Here is a 23,973-nt window from a genome sequence, read left to right on the forward strand (position 1 = left end):
AGAAAGAAGGAGAAAGTAAAAGAAGAAGAAACCTGCTCCGCTTTCCGCCCAAAAAAAATAATGATGGTGAGCGACGATGACAGTCGGAAATGAATTGAACTGCAGTGCAAAGAGAAGTTGCCTTTTGTGTTATCTTTTCTTCCTTTTTTCTTTTTATTATCGTACCGAGTCTGCGCGGGGCACGCTTTGCCCCTTTTTCCCCCCTGTTAGACCGCCACGGCTCTGTTCGGTTCATTGCCGGGGGTACTTGAGGTGAGCGCCGACTGATATTAGCTTAGCTAGCTGCTCGCCCGTTAGCGGACTTAAAGACTTATTGGCGGCCTGGTGGAGGATTTCAAGTTGCTTAGCACTCACGCTGTATATTTTAATCATGTCTTCAAAGTGGTTAACTCGCTGCGTTGCTCAGATGGTGATCGGGTTAGCATTTAGCCAACGCGATAGAAGTACTAAGCGATTAAACTTAATCAAGTGGGTATGATAAGAAGATTGGTCGATAAGACATGCTTCTTTTGATTTCCGTGCCTACGTTGAGGCTAAGCTAGGAGGGGCGAAGTTGGTAGTGTAAAAAAAAAAAAAAGCTAAAAACAAAACACGCCTGCCTTCACGTGTTGACTAGGGTAACAAACAATATAGTACAATTGTGACAAGGAAATTGGAAATACATTTCATGAAAAAAAACATTTTTTTATTTATGTATTCTTTGATAACGTGTTTTGGCACTGCCCAAAAAGGAAAATCGATGAGGGATAAGCAAGTTATGACTCAGTTTCAATTTGCTGCAGCACGCTGGCCTTTTCAGTCTTATTTGGGGTTGCAACAGTAGCAGCAAATGCCAAACTGATGATTATCGGGGAGAAATGTCAATCATTGTTTTGTAAAGTAAAGGGAAATGTTTGCCAAAGACTTATTTTGAAAACCAAAAACTCAAAGGTAATCAAGTCAGCTTTCATGGAAGACTCCAGAAATCAGATTTATTCTTGTGAGGCTGAAATTCTGAGGATATGGAAAATATGAAGTTTGAAAAGTTCTCACCCTTTTATTAATGAACAGCAAAGCTGTTGGTTATTTGATAATCGATGCGTTGTCAATTAATCGATTAATTATTGTACCGCAATTTGACCATACCATACGTATGACCATACTTTGTTTTCGAAGTTGCACGATCCCCATGTTCCACACATGACTTTTTTTTTTTTTTTAATGTTCCCAGCTTCCCAAGATGCTCGTTTACCACCTAAGACTGATCCTCATGAAGGCTACAAGAGGAATGTGTGTGATGTCGGTCATTTCCCAGACCACAACATTGGGGCTGTGTGTGGGATGAGGTAGTAGTTTGTATAGTTTTAGGATCACACCAGATCTGGGAGATGACTATACAGCCTACTGTCTTCCTCACGGCAACCAAAGCATCCTGTAGATATGACACGAGAGGCTGCCCGAGTATTGAAATACCTGTATTAGCTTGTGTTTATTTTTTTGAAAATACATTTAAAACTTCAGGTGTACTTGCTAACAGTGTGACAGTACATGTGTGACAATGACAATAAAGATCTATTCTAACAGGGGCCAGCATCTTTAGGTCTTCTCCCTAAGAGTGAAAAGTCCCGATAATGTTTTTATGTTCCCCAATCTGATTTCATATACGCATAAAATCATCCAAATAGTACAGTTTTGACAAGAAACTAGCCCATTTAGAATTCTTTCACACCAACCAGTATGGTTAGGTGAAATTTTTCATTTTTTTGCTATACTCCCGGTTTAAAAAAATACTCGATTTGAAAAGGAGACGTCGGTCTCAATGTATTTTTATTTTGCGATTGAATAAAGGTTGAAAGTCTGTGTGCTGTGTAAATGGTGTTTCCGTTCAATAGCCTCATTTTTAGTGCTCAAGTTCAAAAATGGAGTCATCAGAGTTTACGTGTAGTGACGCATCCGACCAAGACACGATCTTTGGCGCTGGTGACGTAACGGTTGCCTGCAATTCAACATGGCGAATATCCGGTGTGTCAAGGTGAGCAAAGGAACTCAAAACAGATAAGAAACCTTTGTCATCCTCCACTGCGCACGTCTAAAAGTTGCATGTGTGTCAAATATAAAATTGTGTAGTGTTAGTCATCCCGGTTGTGCTCGTTTACAAGTTTTGCAGCCCGGGGCTAACATGTCCACGCTAGTCTGATGTTGTCACAAGCTCTCTTCATTCAACCAAAACTCCTAAAGGTGCCCACAAGTATGCCGGCTAGCCTTCTTTACGAATGCATCATTTCACTTTATACCTGGGGCAGCTTACGTTGATCGTCTAGCAGTAGTCAGTGTGACCTTGTGTTCACATAAATAAATAAAAAATTCATTTCACATTGCAACGTGACAAATTTCACGAAGCAATCATTTCCAATTCAGGTTACTAGTCCATCCCAAAATATCGTGTGTCTGCTGTTTGAATCTGAAATTTGAAATTACTATCCTATTTTTTAATTTTATAGATGTGCAGCATTGTCAGTAACTTTATAAGATACACAAATTACTCTGCCAGTCAGTAACTTTAATTTATAAAATATAAAAATTACTCTGCCAGTCACCAGAAGTGATCCCACATTCTAACATGATCCTGAATTTTTTTTAACCTGGTGTGGCAACTATTACTTTAGTATGCAGTGACTATCACTTGTGGTTGAGTTTTTGATGGTTTTATATTTGGTGTTACTTTTAATGGCTTCCTCTACTTGCGGCCTCAGAATATGGTGGGCCTGGTGACGGGCGGGGCGTCAGGTCTAGGCCGGGCCACGGTGGAGCGTCTGGTGCAAAGTGGAGCGTCGGCCGTCATCGTGGACCTGCCGTCTTCCGAAGGATCAGCGCTGGCGGCTGCTCTTGGAGACAGATGTGCCTTTGCTCCAGCAGATGCAAGTACACAAATGATCATGATGTCGTCTCTTTCATGGCTACAAGGATGTTAGTGATAAGAACCAGGCTTGTAAATTCCAACCTTTCAAATTTACAAACATTTAAGGGAAATCTCTGGTTCTACAAAATTGAATAGTGACTCTAATTAAATTAAAATGCAGGTTGATATTAGCATGGTCCTGACACAGCAGTACCTTGATTTAAGAAAAAGATACGCCAGAATGAAGTCCTTGATGCTTGTTGAGCCTGAACTAATCTTGTAAATTACATCTTTATTCCATGGAAAGTTTCAGGAATGGTTCCATACATGACGCAACCTTGTGTTGTCTCGCAGGTGACGTCAGAATCGGAAGTGCAGTCTGCTGTGAACTTGGCACGAGACAAGTTTGGCAAATTAGACCTGGCTGTCAACTGCGCCGGGATTGCCGTTGCAGTCAAAACGTACAACTTCAAGAAGGACGTCCCTCACAGCTTGGACGACTTTCAGCGCGTCATCAATGTAAGACCTTCGATCAAAAGAAAAGACAAGTTATATTGATCGAATGTATGCATAATTCATCCCGTTAAACACAATACACTGCAATTCAACATCAGTAAAATTCAAGAACATTCTCTTTGGGCTTATATGATTCAGTGATATTCAGCAACACTTTGGTATTTACATCTTAAGGAACTAGCAATAAAGTCAATAAATTCCCATTCATTTCATGCAGTTTTGCATTAGGATATAAAGAACTATACACTCATATAAAGGTTTATATCAGTAGTATCTGGGATGTCAATGAAAGACAACAAACAATCGATTGATTGTGATGCTGTTGAATTTGTGTTGTGCAGGTGAACATCGCAGGAACCTTCAACGTGATTCGTCTAGCTGTGGGAGCCATGGCTAAAAACGAGCCGGACGCAGACGGGCACAGGGGCTGCATTGTCAACACTGCCAGTGTGGCCGCCTTTGATGGGCAGGTGAGCATTCCATAAAGATGACAGCCACTTGTCACGTTGCTGTCTTGGTGTTCAAAATGGTGGCAAATTTGTTCGAATATTAAACAAGTGTGCCTTGGCGCCTCCAATCAAAACATTGAAAAGCTTGTATGCGTATAGAGTACAATACATTGACTGACGCTGTTCTACATGCGTGTTGCGTTCAGGTTGGTCAAGCTGCGTATTCGGCATCTAAAGGCGGCATCGTCGGAATGACCCTTCCCATTGCGAGGGATCTGGCCCCGATGGGCATCAGGGTCGTCACTATAGCGCCAGGTAAGGAAACAAATGTCTTGATTATAGCTCCGGTGTTTGTTTTAAAATGAGGCCGCTGATTAACCATAAACGGGAACATTCGCTGCTTTCAGATTGGTCTTTGTTTATTCCAAATAATAATCCATTTGCAAGATCCGTGTATACTTTGAAAAACAGTCATCAACATTTTGGCTTATCCAACAAATCAAATAAGTAATTGACATATTAATCTATTATTAAAATAAGCATGAATTGCAACCCTACTCTAAATGATATGAAATTGGTTTGGCGGTCATTGGAATTTTCTGGAATTTCCCAGTGTGGGACCGATAATGGAACATCTTATTAAAATGTAGGAAATTGTAGGAGGTGTCTTTTGCCTGTAATCCACAAATTTCCTGCCCGCAGGTCTGTTCTCCACTCCCCTGCTAGCTGGACTTCCAGAGAAGGTGCGCTCCTTTCTGGCGCGCCAAGTCCCCTTCCCCTCACGTCTGGGCGACCCTGCTGAGTTCGCCCACCTGGTGGCGGCGCTAGCCGAGAACCCCATGATTAATGGGGAGGTCATTCGGTTAGACGGGGCCATTCGCATGCAGCCGTGAGTGCGGCTGTGTGTGCGCTCAGGCGCTGATTTGTTTTCATGGGAAAATGAAGAATGAAAGCAAGGCCCCTCTGAATGGGACAATAGATCTAGAAAGTTTTCAGTCCATCGCATTGCTGCCGAGTTGTTTGGTAAACCACTTTGAAAATAAAGCTCTGGTTTGGAATCTGGCTTTCTTTCAAATTGTCCGCAAGTCTCAAAACTGAGCAGTACGTATTTCACCTGTTTTTCTTCTTAGCACTGCTTGAGAGTCAGCAATGAAGAAAATGAATGTGGGGTTCTTGAAGAATGTCATCTAAGATCAAATGACATTTTTATGTTGCTATGTCAGTTGACTTCACAATCAGTAGTGCTGGCCCCCATGTAACTTCAACCATACAGTGTTCCAAATTATGATGCAAGTAAGATTTTTTATAAATCTATGCAAATGTGACTTGGTATAATTTGCAAGTCATCAACTGTTTGAAAATAATTGGAATGTTTTGAAACAAACCTCCCAGTGATAACCGTGTTTGTATTTCAAAAAGGAAATATATTTTTTTGTTAAAAATGCTCTTTTCCAAATTATTTTTGTAGCTTGTAAAACACTAAAAGTGGTCTTTTGTTGAGCATTAAGAAGTTGTATTTGTGAAATCAAAAGTTATTTCAACAAGTTACATTTTAACATAGGACCTCTTATTTGATAGCCGGTTCGCATGCCTTGTGTCCATTGAGCTTGTGATTTTTTGGACAGCTGCATAAAATTCTATCCAGGATGTCAGAATAGCATCCCGAAGCTACTTTTTGTCAAGTGCAGAATCTTGAGCCCATCCAGGGCATTATTTGGGAGAGTACAAGAACAATAAGTGATCATTTCCAAAAAGCATTAATTACATCATTTACAACGTTTATATTACATCTTTAAAAGCTATTAAAGAGTCTCCGGCTTATTACAAAATGCACGTAAATGTAACTTCTCCCATTTTCTCAAACTAGTTAAGCCAATCATCTGATTAAAAAAAAAACATTTGGTCCATTAGTCCACACGGTGTCGCTGTCACAAAGTTGTAAGAAGCGGTGCTCAGAAACCTATGCGTCTTTTGCGGACAGAAAACAAAAATATATTTTCCAATATTTTACCCAGTAATGCATATTCACCTTTTTTAGTTTATGAATGACAAAATGAAATTATCAAAACATTCATATGGGTCACAACCAAACAAGCCTTGACTGGATCTCGGGAGATGTTTTTTATTTGGATATAAGGAGATGTTTTATTTCAGAATTTTGTTTCTATTTATTCCTTCATTTTGATTTCTTGTTTTTGAATGTACTGTTCTGCACATGTTTAGTGAATGCTTAGATTTTGAATGTAGACATTCCACCTTTCCTTGATGAAAGTTTGAAATGTAACGCGAGATTTCGAAAAGTTGGGAGATGATGACAAAAAGCAGCAGCAGTAGAAGAAGAAGAAGCCGCAGCGGTTTGATTGGAGGAAAGGAAAGGGTTGATCAACAAAAATGGCTGAAGTGATCGAGCTGCAGAAACTCAAGGTTGGTCGTGCCACTCATTGACTACAATTACCCAGCTTTGATCGTTTCTTGTGGGAGTTGTTTGGATGATCTCTTCGATGTCCATTGTAGGAGTGTCGAAAAAACCCAAAGTGGTTGGGCTGGTGCAGCTAACGTGTCGAATGGCTGCTAATGCTAAAGCTAAGCGTTAGCATGTGCTCACGTTGTCTTGAGCTTTCTGCGCTCGAGCTCAAAACGCACCGATTACGTTTATAAAATACCTTGAATGTTTCAATTCAATTCAACTAAAACACAACTTCAATCACAAGTGCCACTGCGTCAAGATTAAAAGTTTGGCGTCATATGAAAACGTGAGGCGGGTATCTCAAAATGATTTTCTTTGCCGCCGGGTCGGCAGACTGCCAGTGGAGCAATAAATAACGTGTTATGAGGGTGAACTTGCTCGCAGTCTTTCAAACTCACGAACTCAATGGGTTTACAGAAAAAAATACACAATATAGATTTTTTTAATTCGTGAAACATTTTCTGTTGGGTTTAGCTTGCTGAGCTGAGGCAAGAATGTGAAGCCCGAGGTCTCGAGACCAAAGGCAACAAGGGGGACCTGATCGCACGACTGCAGGCCTTCCTAGATGAGCACGGTAAGCTAAAAGTTGCTGTGAGAAAAATTACTTGTACACCTGAAGTAAATCTTATACGACAGATTAATTTGTACATTTTGGTCCATGCGATCTTATTGGTGGATATTTAGAATTTACCAGATTAAGTTTTAGCGTTGAGGAGATATGTTGAGCAATAATCAAGTTCTTTTCAAGTTACTCTCATTTGAGGGTGTTTTCCCCCCACCAGATCATCAAATTTTCAAAATTCTTGCTCCATTAATCTTAGGTTGAAGCGGTCAATCCAATTACACTCAGGATTTTGTCAGTGTTTATTTATGGGAAATTTCGTCACCTTGCTAGATTCTATCACCCACCTGTGTTTTTTAGTATTTCTGTCATCCGCATGAAAACCCACAAATGATTTTGTGTGGCTGACATTGTGTGTTTTATGTTTTTGATATGTTATCACACAAGCCACCGATGAAGAAGAGGATGTGGATGATGTGCTGGCGGATGACACTGTGGTAACGTTGCCAGTCGGCAAAGTTAACTCATGCCTATACTGTCTGATGTTGGGATTGTGACTGTTTCCGTTTGCGTTAAAGGACTTCTCAAAAGGCGAGATTGTAGACAACGGCAAAGATGTCAAAGAATTGGAATCTCCCGTGGCAGAGCTGTGAGTTTATTTTAAATGTCCCCTTTGTTTTTTATTTTCTCTGTGTTTTAGTTAGAAATAGAAAAATAGTCACAGGAAGGCTTGGAGGAGTTGCTCAGTAAATAGTTACAAATGTATTGATTTGGTTTAGCTGACTCCTTTTGTCAAGTGGCTCCTTTGTTTGCAGCAATGTTAGTGGAAGTGGAGTAGAAATGTTTTAAAATTCAAACAAGTGTTTTTTTTCCCCCTCAGTCTTTTTCCTTTCTTTACGTGCTTATTTTTCAGGCCCACTGAGAAAAAGATAGTGAAGATATGTCCTCCAGCTGCTGCTGGCGAAGTATGACACGTGATCCAGAACTACATTTTTTATCCCCATCACTTGTTACACAGCCTCACATTTATCTACAATTGTAATCTTCTGTCGAGCAGCGGCTGCAGAAACGCGCTGAACGCTTCAATCTGCCTGCATCAGCGGAGGACAAGAAGGCCCAGCGTGCGGCCAGGTGAGACCCAGTGATTTGCCTACTGACCATTAAGTTTGGTCTTTGTCAAAACATGGATCAATTTGTATGTTCACGGGAAGAACATTTGGCCATAAGGGGCTGGGTGCTAGTTGAAAATATGTAAGTGTTCATATGTCATATTGGTTGGGTTTGGACATTCTACATTTTTGTTTGTATAAGTTTAGCATGTCACTTGTCTTGTATTAGGGTAAAGGTTACATAGTACACGGGATTTCACAATGGGATTTTTTTTTTTTATACCACATGTGAAATGCTAAGGTCAATCTGTCATTTAAAGTGTTTTTATTTGTTCTGGTCTAACATATTTTTTGCTGGTGTGCTTGCATTTCTAGGTTTGGCTTACCGATCAGTGCTTCAAGTTCATCCACAGGTGTGTATGATGACTCTTTGGCGCTACTCTGCTGTCCGTCATGTACAAGCAACCCGCAACACCAATCATTTCCTTCTCCTGCTCAGGCACCGCCATGGCCAAAAACATGCCGGTAAGGGTCGCCCCGCGGTTCACACGACACCAACCTCGCCTCATATTCTTTTGATGCATTGGCACCCTTTTCTTTTATGTGCGTGTGAAAACTTTTGGCGTCTGTCGCAGGTCAACGTGGATCAGCTGAAGAAGAGGGCGGAGAGATTCGGCATGAACGTGTCGTCGCTTTCGCAAAAGGTGACACAACCTCATTTTGCAGCAGACTGAGGGCTATGTAGCGATGTGGCCGAGCTGCACTCAACACTCGTTCAGGGCGTGGGCTAGTACCACAAACTTTTATGAGTGGCTGAGACTCGGTCACTTGATTTGCGGTCATTCAAAATTTGAATCACAGTTAAATGATGTGGCGACGTCTCAAATTTTACCCATTCCAAATTCAGGGAAGCTATCACACAAATGAAAAATCATTTGAGCATTCCAACTGATAAAAATACAATTGTGCTTTCCAGTAATACTTCACTATGTTTATAGTTTAAGTTGTACCAGTGAGTGAAAGGACGAAGCTTGTGATTAAAAAATACGCGAACGACGTATGTACTGCTTCAATGACATTCAAATGAATGAATTTCAATTCATCTCAATCTGCAAAATGCATGAATTAATTCAGTGGTGATGGTATTCAGCTCATAAGTGAAGGGATTTATTTGGATGGGAAGTTTTAAATGTTGAATGTTTTCGTCGTCTACAGATGGAAGCAGATGAGAAGCTGATCAAGAGGAAGGAAAGGTTTGGCATCCTAACAGGCGGCGCCGTGACTGGCTCCGCGGACGTCGAGGTAACTTTGTTTTTCTGATGGTTGTCGATAGTTGAACCTGTAAATATGCTACCAGGGATGAGCCCAATTCACTTTAATATCATGTCAGATCCAATTTTGACAACGTTACCTTTAAAAACAATTAAGAGCCGAAATTATTTTAGCCATTATACGCAGAGAGATTTTGAAAATACAAATAACTGTGTACAGGTTAAAAATAAAAGGGCAGAAGCAAACATTTAAGAATTTAGGCCCTCCACAATATTCTTGTGCTATATTTGTAAAATAAACAATTGTATTTATTCATAACAAAATAAGTATTTATTCATAACAAAATAATTGAATTTTTAATGATGAAGCGATTTAAAAAAATAAAATAAAAAGGGGGTTTCTGGATATTTATTTTTTATTTATAGTGAATTTGTGACAAACATACAGCAAGAAGTTGAGTCTTGACTGTAGTCCACCCACTGATTGTTCATCTTGTGTATGTACTATATGTTTTTTTCCCTTTTTTACCCCCCAACAGGCAAAGAAAGTGAAGCGCGCTGCTCGATTTGGAATAGTGTAAAGAATTTTTTTGTTTTATTTTTGTTTTTTTGTGTTGTTTTTGACATTCAGTCAGGTCACAGACTGTGTCCTTGTTAATCAGGTTTTTAAAAAAGTGTTGAGTTACTGGACAAAAACTGTTGAAGTAGTGGAAATGGAAAGAACGTTTTTTTTGCCTGCTTACACGTAATAGTTTCATCTGCCTTTTTCTACTGTTTTCTTTCACACTTGACAAATGTTAGAAATTGAGTGACCATGACTGATAACTTAAGTTTATCTTTACTATTTTGTTACCTATTTTTATCATTGTCAAATCTTCTTGCACTCTATCTGAATGAACACAATTTCAAGCACGCAACCATGTTTCCATCCGTAGCATGTGCATCAGTTTACTGGCAGATTTGGACAAACGACATTAGTTGTGTTCAAAATACACTTTTAAGATTTTTCGTTTGTTCGTCCTCCAGTCTGAAAATATTGGGTTTGGCAATCCGAACAGTTTAATACATTTCAGGCATTTTGAGAGTAGACGTCTTTTTGATTATGACACCAGAGTAATTTGTGTGAATTCTGACCAAATAAAAATTCAACTACTCCTGATAGTTAATGTAATGAGGAAAGTTTGGCAGGGGATGCTGTAACTTTAATACATTCAGGCCATGTCCCGAAAAGAACCCAATGGGGTTTCCTTGTTTGTTTGTTCTTTTTAAAATAAATTGATTGGAGGGCAACAAACGTTTTCGATCACTTATTAGGATAAAACTAGGTCTTTTTGTGTTGAAATGTAATTCTGATGCCTGTAACTGCCTGGTCATTGCCTCGGTTGGTTGTTCATTTTATAAAATTAAATCTTTTGATTAAAAAAAAAAAAAAGGTTCTGATACTGGCTTTGTCAGATTTTCTCTGTGTTTGCATGCAGTTATAAGCAATATGTCAGGAGTGTCTCAGCACTGGTCTTCACATCAACACCCAGGTTCAATGATACCAAAGCCTCCAATCACATACAAAAGTCTTTCTGGAAGTGGCCATACCCCTTTGAGTTACAGGGAGTGACGTTTGCCTGCGAGCGATCACTGACTTTTTCAGACGGGTTGGAACAGTTCGACCAGAACTTATTTTGGCTCGTAGAATAAAAACCTTTTGCCACATACTCATGTAAAATAATAGTTATTGATTGAAGTTGGTCAAGAATGTATAATTGTCTTCTTGCAATGTTCCAAAAGTACAATACAATTTCGTATTGTGCATTTCACGACAGCTGGAGCTGCAACAAAGCGATTTAATTTAGCAACGGGACAACCACAAAGACAGTGAAAACGGTAAACCACAAATGTATATACAGTATCAATATTAAACTATAGCTCTTATGAGTGATTGGCGTTATGGTTGAACCTCATAGATCATGGCAGCACTGTACTTTATGTAGTGGACCCCTGCATTTTACAGGGGATAGGGACAGTGCTGGCCTGTAAAGAGCAAGAATTGTTGAATAATTGATATCCATTACAAATGCAGTGAGGAAAGAAGAGACAACCTTCCAGAACTCTTGAGTAAACATAATTTATCCCCAGTCGGTGTTTTTTTATGACACCCCCACACATATTTTTTTTAAGTATCAAAAATATTAAATAAAATATATATATTTTATAATATATAAAATATTTTTGAGTAGGAAACCCTCCAGTTTGCGAGAATATTTTAATCCGCGGATATACGGGGTTGCTTGTTTTTACGAATACCTGCTGGTGATGACCAAGAGAAAGCGCTCCCCTCGCCCCCTCCCTTGGCCTGGTTGGGCGTGACGCATTTCCTGTGACGTGCCGCAATTTTAAACTGTCCCCCTCGTCAGTGATGGCGGCTTCGCTTCGTAGTCCCCCCGCAAGCTGTAACAACAAATGGTACTACAACCGGCAAGAGATCGACAACAATCCGTCTCGGCGAGCCGGGCTTGACCCGGACAAGGAGCTGTCGTACAGGCAACAGGCGGCCAACCTGCTGCAGGACATGGGGCAGCGGCTCAACGTGTATCCTTTTTAGCCGCCGCGTTAGCCGCCTTCGCTCGTTAGCTAGCCAAGCTAGCAAGCGACTCGGTCGGGAGGATTTCTTACTTTCTTAATGCTTCTCGTGTGCATTCGTATGCTTGCATCGCGTCAGCTGATTTCTGTTTTCTCGCCGCGATTCGTCCCTCTGTTGTGGTTTAGGCTTAAGTAACGTGCCGTCTATTTTTGTTTTGCTGCTGCAAAGGCCTTGGGCCTTTACGTTAGCACGTTTTCGTTAGCTTTAGCTCGCGCAGGAATTTCACTTTGTTAGGAGCCCGTTGACTTCACGTTTGACTTCAGGAAGATTTGCCTTTTAGCACAATACTTGGTGCACCTTTTGGTCTGACGTTAAGTTGTTTTTACAAGTAATATAGAGTGAAGGAAATTTGTTTTGATTTGCAGCGCTTTAACCTAAGACTGTTTTCAATCAAGTCTTATGCGCGTACAGTTTCCAAAGTTACTTGATTTGCAAGAGACCAGGATCAACAGACAGATTATTTTAGAATGATTACAATGATATGTATAATTTTCTGGTGATAAATATTAAGAAAGGTGTTGCTCCTTTAAAACGTCTTAACGTAAAGATCCCAATTCATTTGGGGTCAAAGTTTGATGTGGGACCCTTTGTGTTGAATCAGAGTTTCAGTAAATTTCGCACAGGTATGAAATTGATAGAATTCCGGAAATTGGCCATTGGTGATTGATGTTGATTTACTGAATCTAAAAATATTTTCCGATCAGAACAGAAAAATATATAATACAAATTGTATGGATTTGACAACTGGCCTTACTCACCCAGAGGTTTTTGAGGGGCATTTGTCCGACTCTGTCAGTAGTAGTGGTGGGAAAAGATCACAAACGTGTCTCCACTCAAAATTGCATGATCAAGAGTCGCCTATTAGCTGTCCATTACTCGTCGCAAAAATAATAAAGAAAACAAGATGGGAGACAATGCTTTTTAAATAACTTGTGGGTCAATGTTTATGCTACTTACCTTAACAAGCACATATTAGGTCCCAGCTTACAATTAATACAGCCATCGTGTACATGCATCGCTTCTACATGGTCCAGTCATTCACCAGATTTCACAGAAATGTGAGTATGCTACTTGTGTGATTCATAGCACGTTTTCCTGCCGTCAGATTTCACTTTCTGAATATTGAAATCATTGGGGCTCTTTTTTGTCTCAGGTTATTTCTCCTGCTGCTCTTTTCCTGGCCGCCAAGGTTGAGGAGCAGCCCCGAAAGCTGGAACACGTTATCAAGGTGGCCCATGCCTGTCTCAATCCACAGGACCCTTCACCAGATGTACGCAGTGATGTAAGTTTGAGATCGTTCAAAGTCTCCCCTTTGTGCCCCGCGCACTCCTGTATTTACCCAACAGGGTACGGCCGTGTCCTCCGGCCTGCGTCAAATAGACCTCTGCAAAGGTTTTGCGTTGTCCTAAGCAGCACATGTCAAAACCCTTAACTTGCGGTCATCCAACGTTTCTAAAAGATGGATGGAGGAAAGTCAGCTCCTGAAGATCGCCTCCAGAAAACGTTGAGATAATTTGACGTGACTAAAAGCAAACTGCATGACCGGCTGATCTTGTGTATGGACGGATAGCGGCCTCGCAGTGAGTAATGTGCCTGTCCTCTCAACCTCAGGCCTACCTGCAACAAGCCCAAGACCTGGTCATTCTTGAGAGCATAATACTCCAGACCTTGGGTAAGTTGGGAAGGAAAGCCCGGCTCCCTTGAATTGTCCGTCCCTCCCTGTCATTCTCAAGAAGTAACCTGTTTTGACCTTTGTCCAACAGAAAGGTCATACGCCGTTGGCGACACTACAAAGTCACGTTCATGCCTCATCAAGCCACTGAACTAGCCAAATCCTTGCAGTCTCATATTTTCTCTTTTTATTTTTTCTTTATTCATTTGAAGCCATCTGTTTGAGGAGGAGTCCGCGTCATCGGGCATGCTGTTCTCAATAAACTCCGTTTTTTCCATTTAGGACAGAATGTTAGTGGAAGACGCCATGCAAATCACAATTAACTCTTTTTTGGGCAAACGCAGGATTCGTTTTTTTGTGCCGTTGAATTGGAGTGCGCCTTATCCGTGATTGGCGGCTGCAGTTGACTCATTCCTTTTTTCTGTTTTGTCCTCTGTTCTTGCAGCATTCGAAATCACCATTGACCATCCGCACACACATGTTGTCAAGTGCACCCAGCTTGTCCGAGGTGAGCATCGAATGGCCCTTTTGATATGTTTTTGGGATGAGGCGGAGGGCACGCATACATGCTTTTGTGTTGTTCAACAGACTCAGATGTTAAGTATGCTTTTCTGGTGTGTTGTTGTTTCAGCGAGCAAGGATCTGGCGCAAACATCTTACTTCATGGCCACCAACAGGTATATTCCTCGTTCGTGTGTTGCAGGTGTTTTGAAAGAAAAATCCATTCAACGCAGTATACTGAATTTGTGAATATTTTTTTTCTCCTCCCCCACCCTTTCTTTCTCCCTTTGCTATTGTCTTGCTCTCGTGGGTTTACGCTGCCACACAGTCTCCACTTGACCACCTTCTGTCTGCAATACAGTCCGCCTGTTGTGGCTTGCGTGTGCATCCATCTAGCCTGCAAGTGGTCCAACTGGGAGATTCCCGTGTCTACGGATGGCAAGCATTGGTGGGAATATGTTGACCCCACAGTAACCCTCAAACTACTAGATGGTATGTGCACCAAAGCTTCTTGTAGACTAGCACAAGGGTTTGAAGCAAGTCACAAATAGGTTTCTACAAAAAATCTGGTCAATATCTGATTATTTCTCAACTTTGACCTCTGCCACTTGGTGAAGACTCTTCTCATTTGACCAATGAATTTCATTTGGAAATATCCAGTAATGGCCTTTGACACGGCTTCACTTGCCCTAAAAAATTCACTTAAGATTGTGGCTCAGTTGGTTACACGGGTCGTCCAGTGACCAAAACGTCGGCAGTTGGAATCCCGACTCTGTATTTCAATGTACCGAAATGTGGGAATACTATAGACCAATGTGTGGCTTTTAATTGTATCCAGCTGACTGTTTCCCCCCATTTCTTTGTTCAGAGCTCACGCACGAATTCCTGCAGATTCTGGAGAAAACGCCCAGCAGATTGAAGCGGATTCGCAACTGGAAGGTACATCACCATCATTCCGTTTTCTGGTCCTGTTTTCTGCCTGGTGCCGTTTCTTTTATCCCTCTCTCTTTTTCTTTTTTTTTAAAGTCACATGGAAATTTTTGTCTTGGACTAGGTTCTATAAGAGTGATGGCTCACAATCTTTACGTGTGGTGCGCTGTTTTGACTTTGCTGCTTCCCCATGTGTGGTTTCTAACAAACATTCTCTTCAAATGGGAAAAAAAAAAACAATCTTTGTGTTGATTGAACCAGGCCTTAATGTGTGTAAATCTCTGGTTTATTCCCATGAGCTTTTATACATTTCCACGGAAGGTTTACAGCTAATTGTGCAACCCTACTTAGCAGCCTGTCTGTTATTTCTTCTCAGGCAGGAGGTCAGACGCCAAAGGCCAAGCCAAAGGTCCAAGAGGAGGGAGACCAGAGGGACACTATGATGAGCATGATCTCCATGGCCTCGTCTGAAAGCACTGTGGCGGGCCTGATGAGCCTCTCGGCACCGGCATCGGACAAAGACAGGGGGACGCCTGGCAGCGCGGCCACCTGGAGTGGAAAAAGTCAAGGGGGTGCCGAGCAGTCCAATCACGAGGTCCACACCCCCGCCAAGGTGTCATTAAGCGAGTACCGCGCCAAGAACGCCGACGTCCTGGCCGCGCAGAAAAGGAAGTTGGAGAACATGGAGGCCAGCGTGAAACGGGACTATGCCAACGCTGCCCAGGTTCTCATTGGTCAGCAGCAAAGGAAGGAGAAGCAGCAGCAATCGGGCTCATCTTCCTCAAACCTGGCCAACTCATCACCAATTATTCTGAAGATCCCCCTGGAGAAGGAGAGACACGATCGAAGCTCTTTGAAAATGAGGTTCCCCGCGGCGGGCGGGGGTGGCGCCAGGGGGCCGGAGCAGGACATCAAAGTACGCATTCGCGTGCCCGAAAAGCAAAGGGGGAGCTCAGCCGAGGAAGGCAAGAGCAGGGACAAGCACAGGGGGGAGCGCTCCAACCACCACCACCATCACCACCACCATCACCCTTCCTCCAGTGGCGCCTCCCTTTCCTCTTCCCACAAGCACTCGTCCACTACCAGCGGCGCAGCAGGAAGTGGCAAGAAAGCCCCCAGTGACTCGTCTCGAACTAGCTCGTCGTCGCGCAAGAGGACGTATCCGCAGGAACCTTTGGCGGGATCCCATTCCGCTTCCAAAGTCAGCAAGCTTTCTCGCAATCCCTACCAGCTGCCGTCCCTGTCTTCCTCATCTGACATCCTCCCCGCGCTGAGCCTCCCGCACCACCCCCCGGGGAGCTACTCGCACCCCAAAGGCGAAAAGACTGACACCAACGGGCACGGTGCAACGGGTGGCGCCCAGTCCAATGAGTACCAGGACACTTTTGAAATGTTGAACTCTCTTCTGAGTGCGCAGGGGGTGCAGCCCTCACAGCCGTCCATGTTTGACTACAGATCTCAATACGAGGACTACAAGTACTCCGGCGGGTCCCGGGGGAGCAACAGCAGACCCCCACCCCTGCCTTCAGATCCCCCGCCCCCACTTCCACCCTTACCCAAATGACTTTCTGCTGTCTTTTATGCTTGTTTTTTACAAGTCAATATATTAGGAGCCTCACTCACAATCATCATATGTGACAGAAGACTTTTGGAATGTTTTATTTCTTACTGACTTTTACAAAAAAAGGCTTGAAAAGCTTTGACATGTCCCCAGGAAGGTGTAGCTATTGTTTTGGCTGCAATTGTTCATGTTCCCCCATCGGGTTCTAGAGGAAATTAAAGATATTAGATTAGATCTCCAAATGCCCACCAGGTTGTTTTACAGTTTTTGATTAGTGTTATTTATTGCTTGATATTTTTTCCCTTCAAATGCTACTCATTTTTAATCTTCCTCCTGATCAACAATGAATACTGTATCAGTCTATCTCCAAAGCAGCCCTAGCCCAAAAAGATGGGTTTGGTGGTCTTCATTTTATTTGCTACATTTGATAAATGTATGCACAGATTTTAAAATGTTTAAAACCGTACATGAAATATTTTTACATTTTGTTAAAAAAAAGGTGTAAATTATATCAGTCTTTTTATTGTATGAGCGTTGCAGTCATTGTTTTAAATGGTTGTAAAAAATGATTTTAAGCATACTTATTGACAGAGATGCAGAGAGAAGAAATGTTTAGGGTCTAATAATTCTTAAATGCATTGTGCTGATATTGGCACACAGATGCAAACGATTTTGAATTGTTTTTCCTCTGTATTTTTCTCGTCGTGTTTAGATTTACAATGATGGTGACCATATCAATTTATTGATTAACCGACTGTTGTTGGCTGTCTCTAATATAGGCATTCCTTTTTTTGGGAGTGTTTTTTTTTTTTTTTATTGAAGCAGAAGTCCAGTGAATCCCTGTGAGCTGATGATGGGGTGGTCATCTTCTAGTTGATGTCTTGTGCTATTTGCATTGTACATTCAACTAACCTGTTCAGCTCCAAGGTATGTTTATCTATCAAGAATGATCCTGTTTTCCTGTGAAGAGAAAGAGATGGATGTTTAATCATCTGGATGTCTGCTCCATACTAGGATTAGTCCCATTTATTGTGTGACAAAAATTGACCTCTGTTAACTTTCATTTGTTTTAGTTTGTGCATATGCTTCATGGTTTGACAGGTGAACAAGCATGTGTTTTAATCACATTTATTTTGTAATTCTTTGAAGAGAGAAAATGCACTGAAATGTTGCACTGCACTTGCGGTTGCAAGTGCGAAATTAACATCAAATAATGGGGTCAACAAAAAATAAAAAATAAATCTTACAACTGCCATGCAACACAGCAATGCAAATCAGTATTTACCAGAGCTTTTCCTGCATCTTGGGATATTGTAATATACACAGGACTGGTCATGAATAATGTTAGTGGGAATTCTTCCAGGTATCCTGTTGTATGTGAACACTTGTTTTTACATGGTGTTTTTTTTTTTCATTTTAAAGTCAATAAATACTTTAAGGGAATTCCTTTTCATTTTTTTTCGCAATTTTAATTACAAAAACATACAAACCGTTTGCCATTTTTATTAGAACAAGTGAGGTAAACGTAATGAGACACTTGGACCAATCGGAGTTCGTGGGAGGCGGGCTCTAGTCAACTGTGTTGCCGTTGGAAAAGTGCGGCTTGCCTTCATTGTGCTTCAGCTGCCTGGTACAACAGATCGTCAGAGCAGAGGTACGTGACGTACTTATTCGCTTTAAATAAACAGATAAACTCGTTTTACTGTCATGGATACACTTATCGCCTTTCATAAGATGTTACTGAGATTCACAGGCATAGCAGAGCGCAAAATGTTGGCTGCAAGGTGAAGATAACAAGCTTTAGCTTAGCTACGATTAGCAACTCCCAGACAAAGATGGCGCTGCCGCCCGAGAGTGACGCAGTGTTTAAAAAAAAAAAAAAACTTTATTTACAAGTTGCTCACGTACAGTAAATTCAAAACAAGTGTAAAAAATGCAGTATATCTAGAATAGAATTTAGTTCAAACATTAATTGACAAGGGACAAACAAGCGAGGGTACAAGTATCGATTTTGAAGAATTTTAATGAAAATGGTTTGACGCATTAAGCGTGACGTAGATCATAAAGGCGGCCCGAAACGCGGCGTGCTTGGTCGGACCTAATGGGAGAAACCACTGAGCAAAACACACCAATTTTCGTCTCAATTAATTTTCTTGTTTAGTATTCGCGAGTCTTCAACGCCTTCCTACGTTTGTTGGCATAATCTGAAGACGTTTTGTTCAGTTCAGTGTGGAAAGACACCTGCCGTTCTACTGTATGTAAAACCGACACGCTAAACTTATTGCGAACTTCTGCATAGGTGCCGTTGCAATATAAAGTTCACGTATAGGGCGGCCAATTAAGTGATTACCCAACCCTTGATGGGGAATTGCATTGGTACATCAGAAACGTCATTGTATTCCAAACAATGTAACTTGAGGTCGTACTTTGTGAGTGGTCACTGACCGCGAGTCCCCCGACAAACGTGATCACAGCGGAGGCAGGGTTTTAGTGCACCTGCAGTCTTACTTCCGGGTTGGATAAATAGCCACCAAAGTAACTCCTATTTCAAAACAAACTAATCAGCGTTGTGCCAAAGCCAATATATAATCATATATATGCCTAGAGTTAATTGTGGAAAGCTTAAAATAGCCTACAGCCCCAATTTTATAGATAACATAATGCAGATATAACTTTTTTTTGTTTTTTTGGTAATTTATTGTTGCACCTCTACTATCAACACAATTTCTATCCTGTACATTCCTTGCCAGCATGTGATTAACTGGATACAAGATAACAGACAACAATGCTTTAAATGACCATGGGTTTGAAAGGTGTTTTGGAAATTAAATGTATGGATTTGTTTTTGCTCCTTTTGATCTTGTCCATCCTAAGATGTTATGAAACTGTTTGCAGCATAGCGATGAACAGGATTCGAATCCACGTCTTGCCGAGCAGCCGCAACCGGCTGACACAGCAGCCGACGCGTCCGCAGGAGGCTCAGACTTGTGCCTTCTTGCAGCGGCCGTGCTCGCAGCCCCGCCTGGATGGCTTGGAGTTCTGCATTAAACACATTCTAGAGGACAAAAGCGCCCCCTACAAGCAATGCAATTACGTGTCCGCTAAGAATGGCAAACGCTGCCCCAATGCTGCGCCCAAGGTCGAAAGGAAAGACGGGTAAGTGGAACAGAAAAAGTGACTTTTATAGACTTATAGAAGCATAAGTAACCAAATGTATTGTTTAAAAATGGCACTAATAAATAGAGTACACATTCGAAGTTGTTTAAGTCATAGGCCGTGTTGAGCAAATTACTTACAAAATGTAGTCACCTTTCCAAAAAATGTTACTAGGGAAAGTAATTATTGCATTACTTTTTCAAAAATATTCAATTATGTAAAAAAATTCTGCATTACTAAATGTGATCTAACCGCAGCTTTTTCACTTTTTTTTTTTAGTGTGACATTCTGTGCCGAGCATGCCCGCAGGAACGCCATGGCCCTTCGTGCTCAGATGAAAAAGGCGTCGTCCGGTCCGTCACCAGAGATGCTGTTGTCCCAGCTGAGCGGATACAGCCGTGCCGAGACGCGTGGCCTCGATAGAGGTCACTCCGAAGCCAGTCGTATTCTCGGTAAACGCTTTTGTATCCCATGTGGTGACAAGTTTTGCCACGTTTTGTTTCTACATTTCAGAACATAATTATTGTTCTCCTTTATTTTATTTTTTTTGTCCATACTATTATATTGCGTTTGTGATGGCAAGATGTCATGTGTTTTGACCAGATGAGGACAGTCCAATGAGCGAGGAGGAGCAGAGTCCGTTGGCACTGGACCAGACGTGGAGAGGCGACCCCGAAAGTGAAGCAGACAGCATTGATAGTGACCATGAAGATCCTCTCAAGTAAGAGTTTTGAGCCCACCCGTGTTTTTTTCCTCTGTCCTGAATAGGACGGTCTTAGAAGCTAATGTTGCCTAGCGGCACATTTTTTTACGAGTGAATCTTTTGAGGAGGTGAATGTTTCTTATGCTGCTAAAATTAGTGACGCACATTGAACAAAATGTGTAAAATGAAACCCTTGCTATTTCCATTGGGGGAGGCTAGCCCAAACCCTGACCCATGAAATGACTGCTGACCAAAATGTTTAGAATTGCCCATGTTTGAACTGGTAATGTACCCCAAAACACTTGATTATGATGCTTAATATTTTAGAACATTATGCTTAAAGGGACCTTGAGGGTTTGATTTTGGGGAAAAAATGCATCACACTTGCAAGGATGCTTATTTGCCTCACTAAATCTCAACCTGTAAAAATACCAATTACAACTTTCCTACTAGGCATTTTATTATGTTCACTTGACACAGTAAAATATAGGTACTCCCTTTTTTTAAATGCATACGGGAAAAGAACTCCATCTTCAGTTTGGTCATCACTGATTGTCCCATAGATTAATTTTCAAGAAGCTAATAGCAATCCAGACCGTTTTCTGCATCACCTTGAGAAGTTTACCGACCTGCTTGTCGGACCTCTCCTGGACTTTTCTGTCATTATGCTGCTTGCTGTTAAGCTAGCCAGCCATCAATATTTTCATCAGTAAAAATAGTGAGGTTAGATACATTTGAATAGTTTTTTTTAAAAAAATTTTTTTATAATGAATCACTGTAATGCTTCCTTCTGGGCCATAGAAGTTTATACGCAGATGAAAATCCGCTTAATTTTTTGCATCGTTCATGACTCTAAGACTTCTGAAAAAGATTTTGGGAAGATGATGTAACACCGGTGGTTGCTTTTGAGAAGTATTAAAAGCTTTTCGTTGGGCCGGGGGGGCTTGGCGTGTGCGCACATTGTGATGTAACGGCTGGCGCTCTGTGATGTATTCTGCGTGCATAGACATGCTGGCGTGTACACGGCAGAGGAGGTGGCGCTCTTCACTCGAGAGAAACTCATCAGGCTGCAGTCCCTCTACATTGACCAATTCAAACGTCTCCAGCATCTGCTCAAGGAGAAAAAGCGCAGATATCTACACAACCGCAAAATCGAGCACGAAACCATCGGTAAATATTGAGTCTTCGCCCATCACCTAGACGGTCTCACAAGATGTCGCCGGCCCAACCGTGTGTTTGGTTTTCGACAACAGGAAGCAGTCTTTTGACGGGAGCCGAAGGCCTGTCCATGAAGGAGAGGGAGAACCTGAAAAAACTCAAGGCTCTTCGTCGTTACCGTCGTCGCTATGGCGTGGAAGCTCTGCTCCACCGCCAGCTGAGAGAGCGAAGACAGACGGTGACCGAGGGAGCTCCTCAGGTGCTCTCCACTGACTGAGACACATAGCAACACCTGCCAGGGCGATCTCATTTTTCTTTAGACAATCACACCATGTGTTTTCATTAACTACTATGGACGGGGATTTTTCTGATAAGAGCACCAGGCGTGGTATTTTTCTTCAAGTTTTCGTCAAGCCTTGCCGTTGGCAAAAACAGTGGGCTTAGCGTCTTGTTGAAAAAGATTAGAGTCCATTTTTGCCTCCATTCTCCAAGCTTTATTGTCCCATTCTGAACTGGGAAAAAAAACAACCAATTGACTGATGGCTGTTTCCCATTTTGTAGGCGCACACACGAGCAGTGCAGGAGAAATGCGTTTCCTTGGTGGATGGAAGTCGATGCTCGAATCCCTGCCTTCCTCTGACACGCCACTGTTTCTCCCGTATCCTCTCAAAAGTCTGGAAACTTTTGGCCCCATTGTGACCGGCTGCTTGCAGTAGCTTCTGGTGCTTGAATGGGAGCCCACATGAACTCCTTCCTGTGGTCCGTTGGTTTGCCCTCACTAAACAAAGGGATAACCAACTCAGTAGGAAGGAACAAAGTCTTTTTTTCTTGGTTTCCACATTCACATGTCATAAGACATTCGAGAAGTTCCATCACTTACCACACACAGTAAGACTCTTTTGCCATCACAATGACGACTAGAATTGAATCTTCTGCCAGCTAGAGGAAGAATATTTCTTCAGCAATGATTTTACCCAAATAACGAGTCACTCAAATGCTGGGTCTGGTTGAAATGGCCACGTCATCTTTTCAACATGGTTCCTGAAAACATTCATTCAAATCTCTTTGTAGTGATAAGGGTGTCAAGAATGAGTATTTGGGAATGCCGTCACTGCTTTTGCAATCATTTGTGACTGCCTAATTTCAGAGATTCTGGAATTGGAATCTTGGGTGGGGCGGTTAACGTTTTTGTGTGATTTTGGCCAAGAAAAAAAAAATCTGGTTTAGATAAAACCCCTCCAAATTCAAGAAAAACAGTGCACCGGTCAACATATCATTCATCATTGAGCTCTTTCTGCTTCTGTTTGCCATTCATATTTGGGGGTCTTTTACCACCTGTGATCAAATGGTTTGTGGAATCACAAAGTGGCTGTCAGGCTCTTGGCACGATTCCTTTCTGGTCAACCGTTCAGCTAATCCTTGACGATGTCACACTCAGACATTTTCCAGGACAGCAACCAGGTTCTTTTCAAAAGTTGTCCGGGCACCAAGGACATCCCGTGTGAGCGTACGGTGCACATGGGCCAGTCGGACGATCCCCGTTGCCATCTTCACCTCCCCCTCCCGCCACCCATGTACAGGCCAGAGTGGGAGCCCCCCCAGCAGGAGCATCCCAGCCCCGTTGCCAGAGAACTGTACCTGAGCGCCGCTGAGCTTCGGCCCACCGAGAGCCTTCCTCTGGAGTTCAGCGATGTGCGTGGAACGGCGTCCTCGAGGGGACAAGGAGGAATACTTGTTGCCATCTTCTGCGTTTAATGGGCCCATCCGCCTCTTCTGCAGGACCTGGACGTGGAAGGAGACGGGACGCAGGGGCCGCCGTCCCCCCTGCAGTTCGACACTGCGTTGGCCCTGGAGGACCAGACCATTCGAGCCATTGCCGAGGCACCGATGGATCTCCTAACCGCGGACGACCCGGATCAGGTAGATCTGGACCCGTCGGGACAGGACGACAACGACATTGCGGATGAGCAGGTTTGTTTCGGTCGCTCGCTTCGGCTCGGTTCCGAGCCTTTTCGTCTCAAATGACCCGGCCCTGTTTTTCCTGCAGGTGGCATCCGAGGCGTTGCAAGCCAAAGAAGACGCGCCCAGATGATTCTTTGTTTTCCAATCTGCAAAGACGGACGAACAGACATTTGGAATATTTTCAACTGTTCACTGCTCCTTGATTGGTCCTGTTTACACGCATTAAACTGCACTCATCCTCATCCTGTTTGTCATTAATTGGGGTAGAGGATGTTTTTGATATTTACTGGCCACAGGAATAAAGCCAAAAACTGCCAGTAATTGGCACAAATTGTTTAGAATTATTAATTTAAGCAGTAAATATACAACAATCTGATTGAAATCCATTTTAACATTCCAAACGCATCTTGCAACATCAAATGCCTTACAGCAGTCTTCATTCA

General features: G+C 42.3%; 4 protein-coding genes across 6 annotated transcripts; all 4 read left to right on the top strand.

Moving 5' to 3' along the window:
- Positions 1-58: 58 nt before the first annotated feature.
- Positions 59-4,901, top strand: hsd17b10 (hydroxysteroid (17-beta) dehydrogenase 10). Its single transcript, XM_037272932.1, has 7 exons — positions 59-252; positions 1,884-2,011; positions 2,733-2,897; positions 3,233-3,397; positions 3,736-3,864; positions 4,050-4,158; positions 4,546-4,901. The coding sequence occupies exons 2-7, from the start codon at positions 1,988-1,990 to the stop codon at positions 4,734-4,736; spliced, it is 783 nt and encodes a 260-aa protein (XP_037128827.1). The 5' UTR covers positions 59-252; positions 1,884-1,987; the 3' UTR covers positions 4,737-4,901.
- Positions 4,902-6,140: 1,239 nt separating this feature from the next.
- LOC119135406 (SAP domain containing ribonucleoprotein) lies at positions 6,141-10,510 on the top strand. The gene is made up of 11 exons (XM_037272958.1): positions 6,141-6,267; positions 6,785-6,884; positions 7,320-7,369; positions 7,451-7,521; positions 7,786-7,837; positions 7,930-8,003; positions 8,357-8,394; positions 8,481-8,506; positions 8,617-8,685; positions 9,197-9,283; positions 9,792-10,510. The coding sequence occupies exons 1-11, from the start codon at positions 6,235-6,237 to the stop codon at positions 9,831-9,833; spliced, it is 642 nt and encodes a 213-aa protein (XP_037128853.1). The 5' UTR covers positions 6,141-6,234; the 3' UTR covers positions 9,834-10,510.
- A 1,108-nt stretch (positions 10,511-11,618) lies between these two features.
- On the top strand, positions 11,619-17,994 carry ccnt1 (cyclin T1). 3 transcript variants are annotated; one of them, XM_037272899.1, is made up of 9 exons: positions 11,620-11,835; positions 12,864-12,945; positions 13,041-13,169; positions 13,499-13,559; positions 14,005-14,067; positions 14,182-14,236; positions 14,389-14,552; positions 14,929-14,999; positions 15,367-17,994. In XM_037272899.1, the coding sequence occupies exons 1-9, from the start codon at positions 11,663-11,665 to the stop codon at positions 16,552-16,554; spliced, it is 1,986 nt and encodes a 661-aa protein (XP_037128794.1). In that variant the 5' UTR covers positions 11,620-11,662; the 3' UTR covers positions 16,555-17,994. The 3 variants fall into 3 exon arrangements, with proteins under 3 accessions (XP_037128784.1, XP_037128794.1, XP_037128803.1); XM_037272908.1 differs by having other exon boundaries at positions 14,191-14,236; XM_037272889.1 differs by having other exon boundaries at positions 11,619-11,835; positions 14,005-14,236.
- A 153-nt stretch (positions 17,995-18,147) lies between these two features.
- On the top strand, positions 18,148-23,861 carry kansl2 (KAT8 regulatory NSL complex subunit 2). The gene is made up of 10 exons (XM_037272918.1): positions 18,148-18,205; positions 19,447-19,707; positions 19,987-20,159; positions 20,311-20,428; positions 21,417-21,580; positions 21,664-21,827; positions 22,130-22,226; positions 23,007-23,260; positions 23,348-23,539; positions 23,616-23,861. The coding sequence occupies exons 2-10, from the start codon at positions 19,454-19,456 to the stop codon at positions 23,658-23,660; spliced, it is 1,461 nt and encodes a 486-aa protein (XP_037128813.1). The 5' UTR covers positions 18,148-18,205; positions 19,447-19,453; the 3' UTR covers positions 23,661-23,861.
- Positions 23,862-23,973: the final 112 nt, after the last annotated feature.

Source organism: Syngnathus acus, chromosome 2 (genome assembly GCF_901709675.1).
Source record: "Syngnathus acus chromosome 2, fSynAcu1.2, whole genome shotgun sequence".
Lineage (NCBI taxonomy): Eukaryota > Metazoa > Chordata > Actinopteri > Syngnathiformes > Syngnathidae > Syngnathus > Syngnathus acus.

Bases quoted from the DNA above. Each gene is read 5' to 3' on its own strand.
- hsd17b10 (XM_037272932.1), top strand. From the start codon at position 1,988: ATGGCGAATATCCGGTGTGTCAAG. The intron at 2,012-2,732 runs GTGAGCAAAGGA...TTGCGGCCTCAG, and splicing joins CGAATATCCGGTGTGTCAAG to AATATGGTGGGCCTGGTGAC. The intron at 2,898-3,232 runs GCAAGTACACAA...GTTGTCTCGCAG, and splicing joins GTGCCTTTGCTCCAGCAGAT to GTGACGTCAGAATCGGAAGT.
- LOC119135406 (XM_037272958.1), top strand. From the start codon at position 6,235: ATGGCTGAAGTGATCGAGCTGCAGAAACTCAAG. The intron at 6,885-7,319 runs GTAAGCTAAAAG...TTATCACACAAG, and splicing joins GGCCTTCCTAGATGAGCACG to CCACCGATGAAGAAGAGGAT. The intron at 8,004-8,356 runs GTGAGACCCAGT...TTGCATTTCTAG, and splicing joins AAGGCCCAGCGTGCGGCCAG to GTTTGGCTTACCGATCAGTG.
- ccnt1 (XM_037272889.1), top strand. From the start codon at position 11,663: ATGGCGGCTTCGCTTCGTAGTCCCCCCGCAAGCTGTAACAACAAATGG. The intron at 14,553-14,928 runs GTATGTGCACCA...TTCTTTGTTCAG, and splicing joins AACCCTCAAACTACTAGATG to AGCTCACGCACGAATTCCTG. The intron at 15,000-15,366 runs GTACATCACCAT...ATTTCTTCTCAG, and splicing joins AGCGGATTCGCAACTGGAAG to GCAGGAGGTCAGACGCCAAA.
- kansl2 (XM_037272918.1), top strand. From the start codon at position 19,454: ATGAACAGGATTCGAATCCACGTCTTGCCGAGCAGCCGCAACCGGCTG. The intron at 20,429-21,416 runs GTAAGAGTTTTG...CTGCGTGCATAG, and splicing joins GACCATGAAGATCCTCTCAA to ACATGCTGGCGTGTACACGG. The intron at 21,581-21,663 runs GTAAATATTGAG...TTTCGACAACAG, and splicing joins AATCGAGCACGAAACCATCG to GAAGCAGTCTTTTGACGGGA.